General features: G+C 28.3%; 1 protein-coding gene across 4 annotated transcripts in view; it reads right to left on the bottom strand.

The window, feature by feature from the left end:
* LOC127065417 (serine-rich adhesin for platelets) overlaps positions 1 to 12,732 on the bottom strand; it is an 88,952-nt gene that overhangs the window by 21,210 nt on the left and 55,010 nt on the right. For all 4 annotated transcript variants that reach the window (XM_050997723.1, XM_050997726.1, XM_050997725.1 and 1 more), the window contains exon 2: positions 10,913 to 10,988. In XM_050997723.1, the coding sequence (XP_050853680.1) occupies positions 10,913 to 10,943 (31 nt within the window). In that variant the 5' untranslated portion in view covers positions 10,944 to 10,988. The remainder of the gene's footprint in view (positions 1 to 10,912; positions 10,989 to 12,732) is intronic.

The raw sequence follows: 12,732 nt of genomic DNA, 5'->3' as shown, positions 1-12,732 counted from the left end.
TCGTTGGAATGTTCACGATGCGGGCTTGAATCTCTCTCTCTCTCTCTCTCTCTCTCTCTCTCTCTTTTTCTCTTGACAAGCCCTTTTATTCTTTCATAAAAAGAAATTTACCAACTATATATATATTTGTATAAAATGTTTCTAAAACGATGTTAAATAGTTTACAAGCTCTTATATATATATCTGAAGCTTTTTAAAAATTTGTGATATTATTTTTTTTTTCATAAGTAAACAATCAAATAATTAAAAACATGGAAAATATATTTTTAATTATAATACGACGTCCGATTTAAGATGAGTGGCTTTGTTTCTGTTCTTCTCTCTCTTTCTTTCTTCTAATTTTATTACTACAAAATATAACGTCATAAATTGTATAAAATTTTAATTTCTTAACATAATTTTAAATTTCGTCGTACATTTCTTTAATCACTTATTTTTTCCCCGATCAAATATTTGTATTAAAAATTGTTTCTTCGTGAGAAACAATGTACGTAATAATTTTTGACGTATAAATATTATATCGAAAATAAACTCTGTGTGGGACGGAACGAAACGCGTGCTTCGGTATTTTGTTGAACGAGTAAATATTTTGAAGAAACACAAGGATACCGTATACATATGTACGTACGTATATAAAAAAAATTGGAGACTCGAGTTGAAGGGCAAACAAATTCTTTTCGATTGGTTTTGAAAGAAGAAATAATGTCGGAGAAATGATTTACTACTACGAGCCGAGGAATATAATAAATACTCGATCGTTTCTCTTTGATATTTCTACGATTTTTATACGAAAGAATCGAGAAAGAGATATACAGATATTGATACAGAGAGAAAGAAAAAAAGAGAGAGAACATATATATGTATGTATGTATGTATGTATGTATGTATATATATATATATATATATATATATATTATATATATGTTATATATATATATATATATATATATATAACTATCCTGAAAGTAAATGTAACACGAAGAGAACGCTCGAGGGCGTTCCCAACTGCACGATAGTCGATTTGATTGCCTTGGAAAACGGGGCGCAACTACGTTAAATAACGCGGAACTAGCTCCCAAAGCGTCATCCCTTTCAAGGCTAACTTTCTACGCCGCTAATTACGTTTAAGGTCACTGTGGGATTTAATCGTTTACTCGAAATCGAAACCCACCTAGACGATTTCTCGTTAATGTTGAAATAGCTACAGCTTTTATGTACTTACATATGTTATTCCTACAAAGGTAACTTGAGAGGAGTAGTAAACCGAATAGATTATGCTCTTTGATGAATAATTCTTTAATAAAATAAGACAGCATCGGTGAAAATGAATATGTTATGTTCGATATTTCTCCTTCTTTTTTTTTATAAAATCATCTAATAATTACGTTGATAATACTTATAATATTTCCAATTTCATTAATGTAATATCGTATTTTATGTCTATGAATTCTTTCAAAAATCTATATATATATATATATATATATATATATATATATATATATTAATATTCATATTATTACTATAATTATACGAAATTACTATTGTTACTACTATAGATATGTATATTATAAAAAAGAAATATATATATTTGAGCTTAATTCAAAGTTACATATATATATATATATATATATATATATATATATATATATACGAGATGTAGAGCTTTTTACACACGACATGGAAATGTCTTGTTCGATTTCCGATGGAATGATAGTACATTCGCATTCGCTGTAATATATCTTGCTATCAGTACGGAATAGAGAGAGAGAGAGAGAGAGAGAACATACCAGAGGAGAGAAATGGTGATTTAGGATTGCTGAGTAGCTCTCGATCTTGATTGATTATGTAAAAGCAATCTGCACTGTGTAATCCATACTCTGACAAATCACCACACGGCTCGGTACGATTGCCATAACGTTCGATTGTCCTAAAACGCGAGAACGTTCAACATTCTGGCAATCAACTACATTCAACTCCATTGTAACATCCTATGTCGATCAACGAGCTAAGCTATGCTTTCTAATTTGAAATGGGTTTTGAGCGTTCTAGAAATCCTTACCCGCATGTGAACCCGACCAACTTCTACCGAAGTTCTAATACTACTACTACTACTTCGAGGATTTAACCTTGTAAAGAAACAACGCAATGAACAACGTTGGAAGGATCGATGACTAATCGAAAGTTTGAACACAGCTTTTTTCTTCTATTATTTTTGTATTCATTAATACTTCTCCATAACCTTGTTATATGTCAAACTCGTTTTGTTGATATATAACTTACTAATCTCTCTCTCTCTCTTTCTCTCCCTCTTTGTTTCTTTCTTTCTCCCTCTCCCCTCTCTTCTCTGTCTCTCATCGTTGCGATCGATAAACACAAATAAATATTTTCTTTACTACACATACTTGTAATAAATACATATGTAATTTTTATAAGTTGTATATTTTTCTCTGAACTATATATTTTTTTATATTGTAATGACTAATTATACGAAAATATAAATGTATGTATAATATATATATATATATATATATATATATATATATTTATGTATATATGTGTAATAATTAACACGAATCAACTTATATATTTGCTATATATAGTATGAGATTCTGCAAGTGCAAGAAAATTAAATTATTCCATGTACAGGACGGACCAAAACTTTTCTACATGATTTTATAAACCAATTAATCTTATTTGAGATTTTTTATGTTAGACAAGTCTGGAGAGCTTGTAGTTTTACGATCTGAAGAAAAAATTAGCCTCGAAAGGTCGCGAAGAAGAGTAATTGATTTTTGTAGTCATCTAGTAACTTTTGTTCGATTCTGTACAAACGAACGTACAAATGCATATAAAGAGAATAGATGGATGCATTATAATTTAATTTTTTAGTAATTAGATTATTTCCGACGTAATTAATTTCGACGAGAATGCAATCGATCAAATCTCGATTAGATGAAATAAATAAGTTATTAAAAAAAGAAAAAAGGAAAGAAAAAGAAAAAAGAAGAAAAAGGAAAAGAAGAAAAGAAATACGATCGTATACCTTATTGGAGAAAATGTTAGTGAAAGACAGTAGACAAACAGAACGTCTTTTCAACTTCCTTCGGTACTCGAAAAACGTCGTTCGATCGGATCCTTCTGTCAAGGAAGCTGATTCGTCGTGGTATTGTCCGACAAGGAAGCCGTAAAATCGAGGTGGGTCGCATTGATCGTCTCATTCTCAGGCTGTCTAAGACAGCGAAGGATTTATTAGATCGTTTATGTGTCCATATGTTAGTTCGACTCGAAAAGAATTGGATCGATATTGCTTTCGAACATTTTTCTATTTTTCAAATGTAAGACATCTTTTATATAGTATGTGTTTACGTTTCTGTGTGTGTGTATACATATATATGTATCTATCTATGTATGTATGTATGTATATATATATTTCTATCAAATATTTCTTATGTACTATCTCTATCTAAACAAAGATACGATATTTACTTTATAAATATAACTTCGAATGAAACTCCCCAGAAAATGCAGAGATAATTCTAACAATCTAATAATTACAGAAAAAAAAAAAGAAATTTTATAAGCAAACACAAAAAATTCACGAAAAATTCATTTTCGAGGTAAAAGAAAAGAAGGATCATTTTGACAAATAAATGAAATTTTTCTATCCGTTTGTTTAATAATGTATATTCATAATCAAATAATAAGATGGGTAAGTTTATATGAGAAAAAAAATGGTTTTGTAACGAATGCAGGTTCCTGAAAAAAACCTATCGTATTGCAATAAGAAAGAAAGAATTGCAAAAAGAAAAAAGAATTTCTTTTTTTTTTTCTTTCCCAACGAATACACGTTTCAAAGAAACCTATCATATTGCCATAGAAAAGAAAAAATTTCTTCTTTTTTTCAACGAATACAACTTTCAGAGAAACCTGTCATACTGCAATAATAATAAAAAAATAAAAAAAAGCGAAAAAGAAAAGGAAAGAAGGAAAAGGAAAGAAAGAAAAAAGATTATTAGGACACAAGAGAAAAGAATCGAAGAAAGAACTTCGAAGGAAACGGAAGGAAAAGGAGCTGAAAGGTAAAAAATATAAAAATAAAAAAAATAATAAAAGAAAAATAGAAAGTAAAACAGAAAAATTAAAAAGAAAAAAAAAGAAGAAGAAAATTCGTACTTGTTTGATAGAAAGAATTCGTAGGTACGATTAGTAGCAATGTTGTGGTTGGTTTGTAGTACCGTACTAGCGGATGAACGATATCAAAGCTCACCACTACGGTTTCCTATCTTGGTAAAGGATATCACTAGTTTGTGCGGCTGTAGTGCTTGCGGCACATCGCCAACTGTGAAACCAAGCGAGTAACCGAGCTATGGTAGTTCTCTCCCTTTCTCCCTTCTCTTTGTCCTACAAGAAAGTTTTCAAGAAGAATGCCGCTGATAAAGTTTCGAATAGAGAGGGAGAGAGAAACAGAAAAAGAGAAAAAAGATAAAAAAGTGTATACACATATATATATGTATATATATGTATATATATGTGTATGTAAAATCTAGATATGTAATATCTAATGTGAAATATAAATAGTTAAAACAATATTATAAAAATATTAATATCGACAAAAAGAAGCGTTTATATGAATAATCCATATCTGATATATATATATATATATATATATATATATATATATATATACATATATATAGGAAAAGAGAGAGAGAGAGAGAGAGATAATTTTTAAAAGAAAAACTAAATCTAACTTTACGTCACTACAGAATATGTAATATTTTAATATTATATTATTCGCAAAGAGATCTCATTTACATTGCATCTCGGTTACTTTGGATTCATATTTCATATTTAAAAATAAAAATATTTTCCTCGGTTTTGAAAGCAATTTTTCTTCTTGTCGTTTCTTACCTTCAATTTTTCGTGATTTATGTTTCGAATGGATAAGTTTTGATCGAATGAAATGTGTGTGTATGTATAAAACACATATATAACGTAATTTCATTGATTGATTGAATTACTTATTTTCGATTTAACTCGTTTAATCTTATAATATAATTATAAAGATATTATCGTTATTGTGTAAGAAGAAATAAATTGTGAAATAATGATTTTTCAATAAAACATAGGATTTATTAGCCTTTATCGAATTAACAATGTATTATTCAATTTTTGTCAAAGTGAATATCGTGTCCTCGATCGTAAGTAAGTGGATATAACAAGATACTCGTGTTTAAATTGCACTTTAATGATGTCCTTTATAATTAACGTAAACGAAACGTAACAATCCACTTGTTAGTACAGAGAAGAGAGCAACGAAGCATCACAAATCTGAAAAGGGATGACACAGAAATTTGCTTCACTAAAGAGCGAATCGTATTCTAAAGTCGAATATTAAGCACGTTTAATGTATTACGATTTGCAGTGTAATTCGTTCTCTAATGAGTTGCCCTTAGGATGATTGCGCCTAGAGATGTATAATCTTATTGTAACGTATAATATCATTATGAGAAGTTAACATTTATATATATATATATATATATATATATATATATATATATATCCTATGTGTAGTACAATACATTCATGTAAAATAAATTTTAATTTTAATTTTTTGAAGATTATTGAGGGAGAATATCATACTAATACTAATGATCCACAATTTTTGGTGTAATTCGTATTCTGAATTTCTCCCTTACAATTAGTATGATTGCGTTTAGATTAATATAATCTAGTTATAATTTGAACTGTAGAGGTGTATATATATTTATGTGTGTGTGTGTGTGTGTGTGTATATATACACACATAAAATATAGCTATATAAAATAAAATTTAATTTGTATCCTTCAAAAACCATAAACATTATATATTGTAATATAATTTTGTCTGTCTTAGCTAACCGAAGAGTTTCGTGTTTACCGAACTGAAGGTAAAAGATGAGTTTTATAAAACTTATATTCGGTTCGCGGTTTACACGCTTGCCTCTCGAAGAGTCTCGAGAACTTTTCTCGAGTATGATGAATGAGTTTCTTCTACAAGCTGTATCACAAAATGTAGCCAGGAATAACGATGTGAAAATAATCAGAAAAACGATACATTCTTTCCTACATGTATATATGTATATACATACACACATATGTATTTCTACAGATCAAATCGAAACTTGATAAAATCGTTAAATCGTACATATGATCGAATAAAAACATTTTTTTAAAACATTATTATTTCTTATTTCTCTATGATTAAAAATTTATTTCTGAAACAACCTCTAAATTTTTAATACATAATATATATATATATATATATATATATATATATATATATAATACTTAAGAATCTCCATTTAAAATTAATAGTGATAATGTTTCGAAATTACCCTTTAGCATTATAATTTCCTTATTTTTTTCTTCGATAATTAAGCAAATTTAAAATTGCATTTCCATTTAATGACTTCATAATAATCGAATAGTTAATTCGACCGTTGATTTATTACACGTTTTTACATAATTACATTCGTAAAGAGAAGTGTACTATAAAGAAGGTATATGATAGGAAGTTTAATACGCTCGTCGCGACGATTATGCGAACGATCTAAGTTTCCCCCGGTCGTTCATATAAAAAGTTTATTCTTGATATAACGGAAATTTCACATTACCGACGTGTATCGATTTCATCTTTTTATCCTCACTCTCTACTATTACTACACTACTACTATTACTACTACTACTACTACTACTACTACTACTACTACAACTTTTTTCTTTTTTCTCTATTTTATAACTATAGAAATTTTACACGTAGATATATATGATCGATCGAGCTCTCTCGATATTTTAATTCCTATCGGTTTTATGTTCCTCTAAGAGAACGTGAGAAATATCGTGATAACGCGATTGCCTTCGATTCTGATATCGATATGTAACTAATTATTTGTGAAATTATTTGTGAAAAACAAAGTTTCAAATGGTCAAACTTTTCTGATATCTATCAATGTGTCTTTAATTATAAAAGTGACTTAATTCTAGTTGAAAAATTAAAAAAATTTCATTTAACCTTATCGAACCTTATTCGATCCGTTTCGTGTTTCTTTTTTCATTGTACTATATTTTCTGTATACAAATGTAATATATTTTTTACGTATCCGTTAACCCATTGTTCCGAAATCCAAAAGAAAATTTTATTTCATAAATTTTTAAACACGATATGATAAATTATTAAGAACTTATTAAAGAATTATAAAAATGATTTTTTTTTTAATCTTAACTGTCGGTGTACAATGAATTATTTGAATTCTAAAGTTTGATATTTTATTTAACTCTAGATCATTTGTCATATTTATTATATTATCATATTTATATCTATCTAATAATCGGTGAAATAAATTATTTTACAATTATTTTAAAATAAATTAATTATAAAATAAATTTAGTAGATATAGTAGATTCTTGTTTAAATTAAATAACGATTCGCAAAGCGATGGTTGCAAACGGTAAAAAGAATTCTTTAATTTAATTGGAAATATCTAATAAAAATCTATTTTCTGTAAGATTTTAATTCGATCGATGATGCTCAGTACCATAAACTCAAGTAGGTACTCGAGAAGTGCATTCACAAAGAGGAATCGCGTGGGAGCGTCGTGGCATCCTGTAGTGTGAGTAAAAGTCAAGGATTGCCGTTCGAAGGTAGCAGCTTCGTGATGATGAGACTTATGGTACAAACGATGTCCTTATGTAAGAGATTCAACCGTATCAGATTTATTATGATATCTACCTAACTCCATATATTTTCAGAATATACTCCGTTAGTTTGTAAAGAAAAAGAAAAATGTTTTTATAATTATTAAATACATTTTATTATATATCATTCAAAATAAATTAACGACAAAATTTCTTCAACATTTTTTCAAACGTTAAATTAAATTATTCCGAGTCTCATTTAAATAAGGATTTAAGTTTTTCATTTATTTATCGCATTGTATCTAAGCGCAGTTATTATCAATAAAAAAATAAAATCAATATACTCGCATTAATTCATATAATTAAATATATTTACAAAATTGTAAAAAAAAAATTTCTTGTAACAATTTACGAGAAAAAAAGAATAACAATAAAAAAAAAATGATAAATAATTCTACAAATGATAGATGCCCATAAAAAATTGTTTTATCGATCGATCTATAGATCGTAAGGAAATAATGTTTAATTACACTTCGATCGAGTTGACTAGATAAACATTAACGATACAATCCATTGACATTGGTAAAAAGTTAAAAGTGATGAAATAAAGTTGTGAAATCTCACTCAATATATCGAACTAATATTTTGCGTTGCCAGGGCCATTTTCTGTTTTATCGATCGAAAAGCAGGGAGAGTGCGAGCATGGAATAAATTGTCTCGAGGCTTGCCTATTTTCCGTTTTACCTTTCCTTTCTTCCTGAAGGAAAATGGAAAACTTCATCCCGTTTCCCCACCCCTTATCCTCCCCCCCAAAGGTGCTATGGAATTTGATGAGTTCGAAGCGTGAAAGTTCTCCCGAGAAAATTTTTCACCGTCCATGGAAACTTATCTTTGGAAAGGAAAGGACCATCGACTCTCTATATTCTTCCTTTTTTTTTCTTTTATTTCCTTTTTTTTTTTTGCTTATTTCCAAATATCTCTATAATATATATTTTTTAAGATAGAACAAAAATTTATTATAAAAAGAATTTGAAAAAAAATTTATTATCATTAATAATATTTTTTCTTCTTTTTTTTACGGCTTATTAAAGAAATAATATTTGCGATAAATTTTTCTTTGGCAACGAGACGATTGTTTAATATAAAATGGATGATGATTTCTCGTAGACGCAACGTCAAGAAAAAAGAAATTGAAAAATATTCGATCTTTTTTTTTTTTGTTTACGATTATTATTCATCATCGATGAATTTTCGTTAACAATAGAGGAATTACATCATTCATGAAGGAAGGTCTTCGAAGGGGCAACATCGAGTTGTTTCTTCATTGCTTTTAACTCAGGTCCGAGGCCATCGTTCGGTATCGTTCTGTTCCTTATCGCATTTTCGATCGTTACGCTCGAAGTACATCCTAATTTTGCGGAGAGAAGAACGGAACTTCCTTGGGGCTGCGAAACGAAATTTTCTCCGATCGTTCGATCTTGTCCTTGAAATCTGAATCTTTTTAATAGATCGAATGGCAGAGAAAAAGGAATTTCTTTTTTTTTTGTTTACATTATTACTTACGAATTTTAACATTTGTTTTTAATCAATAATTTTTTCTTATTTTTGCTTATAATCGTTAATAATGTCTTCTGTCTCTTAGATTCGCTGACCACAGACACTAAATTGTTTGAATATAACCATATAAAAGTAATTTTCTTTTTTATAATTACTCAATTACCTTACTTTTAACTCGTGTATAACAGATATAAATTATAACGATAGTAAAATATTAAGTTAAATGAAAAAAGTTTGAATCGTGTACTGTATCTCGTACCGACTATAAGATATATATAGATTACGGTAGTAAAATATTAATTTAAAAAAAAAAGCAAAAGAAAAGATAGAATCACTTGTCTCCTATTTATTATAAGATGAAAATTTTAATACTGAAATATTGATATATAAAAAAAAAAAAATAAACAAATAAATAGAAGAACACAATCAGACGTATCTCTTGCGTGTTTCGATTATGAGATAAAAATTACAGCGATAGATAGTAAAAAAAAATTAAAAAAAAAAAAAAAAAGAAAAAAAAACTAGAATCATGAGAATCGTTTGCTGATAATAATAAGTCCATAGTAGCCTTGACATCGAAAATAACCGGCCAGGAAATCTTTCTCTCTCTCTCTCTCTCTCCTTCGCCTCTGCATCATCATCATCTCTTCGAGATACGTTGCGAATCCGGGCCATTATTGTTCGAAATCGTGTTGCAAAGATTTGCAACGAGCGGAATAATAATCGACGCAACGTCAAACACGACGTGCTACCGAGAAACGATTGTTTCTTCAAAAGATCATAGTTCGTGCTTCGCGAACATGATATTGTAGGTACTAACTACTGCTACTACTATATGAACACGAACTATAATTATACTCTCTATGTGAATTATGAATCATATTTGTTGTAAGTGTTAAATGAATGGTTTTTCCACTTGAGTATTGAAATTAAAAAAAGAGAAAAAAGAAAAGAAAAGAAAAGAAAAGAAAAAGCAAATTGGTCGAAGTAAATTTTACTTTATGAATTTTTGATCGACTTTCACAAAATTGTTAAAAAAAATAATAATAATGATTGATGATGATAATGATTAAAACAGGATGCTGTATCCTTTTTGTAAACCATACACGTACCATGATACGATCACTAGAATTTGGAATGAATTATGGATGCCGTAATATATTACCTAAGAGGATCGATTCTGACGGCTATTGAACTCTCGACTCGAGTGTTCGAAAAACCGAAAATTTCTTTCCTTCCGACATTTACGAAGATCGCCCGAAGTTATATAAGATTTATGTAAGACTTTCTTTAAATAATGTTACAGTTCTTCAAAAATATCTTATCTAAATATACAGGTAATATTTCACTTGGAAAATATCTGAACAGAAAATCAATTGATTTGAATAACATGTTAGAAAAAATTATTACTGAAAATGTTTACTATTTTGTAATTATTTTCTTAAATTATTCTTAAAAACAAAAATCAATCCTTTGAAAATTATTGATAAAAATGATATAAAAATGTTAGAAATTTGTTTTAAAGAACGAAGATCATTTCATGTTTCAAATTAAATAGAAAAAAAATTACGTTACGCTCGTAATTTACATTCTGTCTAAAAATTAAATAAACAAATTTCTCTTTCTTATTATTTATCCCTATTTATATTAATTAAATATCATGAATTATTTGTACTTACAAATTAGAAGAATGTTCACTAGTACGTTCATCGTTCCTCGCGTTTGTACGTATCTATGTATTTATGTGTTGACGTCCTGCAACAAAAATGGAGAAAAATATAGAGATTTAAACGCCGACATCTCTTACGAGTGGGATCGATGTAACGTACGAGAGAATCGATAAGAACTACTATCTCATGGATCTCTCTTTGCAATTATGGATTCAACTGTTTGTCAGCAATTTGCATGAAAAGATTGCGATTGGATGCAAGCCTTCGTAACATAAGTACATACATATGTACATACAAATGTAATATACATATATATGTATGTATATATGTAAACATGTACATATATACATTCCCACAGACTTTCTCGCACCGGCTATTACTCGATCAACATGGAATTTGTATTTCTCTTTTTTTATTTCTCTCTCTCTCTCTATATATGTATATATATATATGTTTGTATGTATGTATGTATATATCTTTTATATTACTTTTCAAGATTTGCGTAAAAATCGTTCTGTGATTTTCTTTCAATTGGGAGAGAATATAAAAACATTATAGATATATATCGACGATGAAAAATAACTTTAAACCAGTATAACTCGAAACAGCTATTCGTTGGTATCGACAAGAATTCCGAAAAACTTTTCGAATTACCGAGAAAGTTAGAAAACAATAAACGATTATTTTACATTGAAACTTTTACAGAAAGATTGGATTACGTTGCAAAACTTGGAATCGTAGAAAGTTCTATATATATATATATATATATATATATATATATATATATATATATATATGTCCGTTTCATATATATATAGCTCAATTCAGTGATAAAACTATTGTTGTTTGATTAGATTACGTTAGTAAACTTGCGTATCACCAAAGTTTGACTATTTGTATCTATGTATCTTCGATCGAATGATACGATTATATATTTGAGAATATCTTCTAATATAATCTTTTTCGTTTAAATAAAACTTATATTTTAAAATGATTACATTCTTTCGAAATGGTTCAATGAATTTCATCAGATAAAAATGATCGATGAAAACAAGCGTACGACGAGGAAAAAGCAATCGTTTTAAAATAATGTATGTAGTTACATATTTACATAGGACAGTGGGATCGATTTTACATCGACTTTACTAGGGAAAAGAGAGTAGAGAATAGAGGAACGTGTAAATGTATGTAGATCAAAAGGAAAGAAAAGAGTAAGAGACTTGCGACGAAGTTAGAGAGAAAGGAGCTAAAAAAAAATAGGATGAAAAAACATAGACATATACATATACACGTACACGCATACACACGTGCATACATAGAGATAGATAGAGAGAAATAAAAGGGATGAAGAAAGAAAGAAAAAAAGAAAGAAAGAAAGAAAGAAAGAAAAAGGGGGAAAATGTATTTTTGTCGTCTTAAAAAAACCCTTTTACCCTATATTTCAACTGAGATGCAAAGTGTATCCCTTTTTAGAAGTTTCGCCTCTCAAACTTTGATTTATTCATATATATATATATATATATATATATATATATATATATATATATATATGTATGTATGTATGTCGGACAAGGATGCTGTAGCTTTAGATGAAAAAGAAAAAGAAAGACAAAAAGAAAAAAAGAAAAAAAAAAGAACAAACAAAAATTATTACATATAAATAACTTTTAACTAAAATGTAAATTTGTCAAATTTTTAATATTCACTCGGTAAACGTTCTTAAACAAAGTTCGTAAATGTAAAAATCACGAAAACTTGAAAAATCCAATCGTCTACTTCGAAATCGCTTTACAATCGTTCGCTCGAATATTTATGAAATTTAAATTGCT

This window comes from Vespula vulgaris, chromosome 7 (assembly GCF_905475345.1).
Source record: "Vespula vulgaris chromosome 7, iyVesVulg1.1, whole genome shotgun sequence".
Lineage (NCBI taxonomy): Eukaryota > Metazoa > Arthropoda > Insecta > Hymenoptera > Vespidae > Vespula > Vespula vulgaris.
This window is presented reverse-complemented; position numbering and strand designations above follow the sequence as displayed.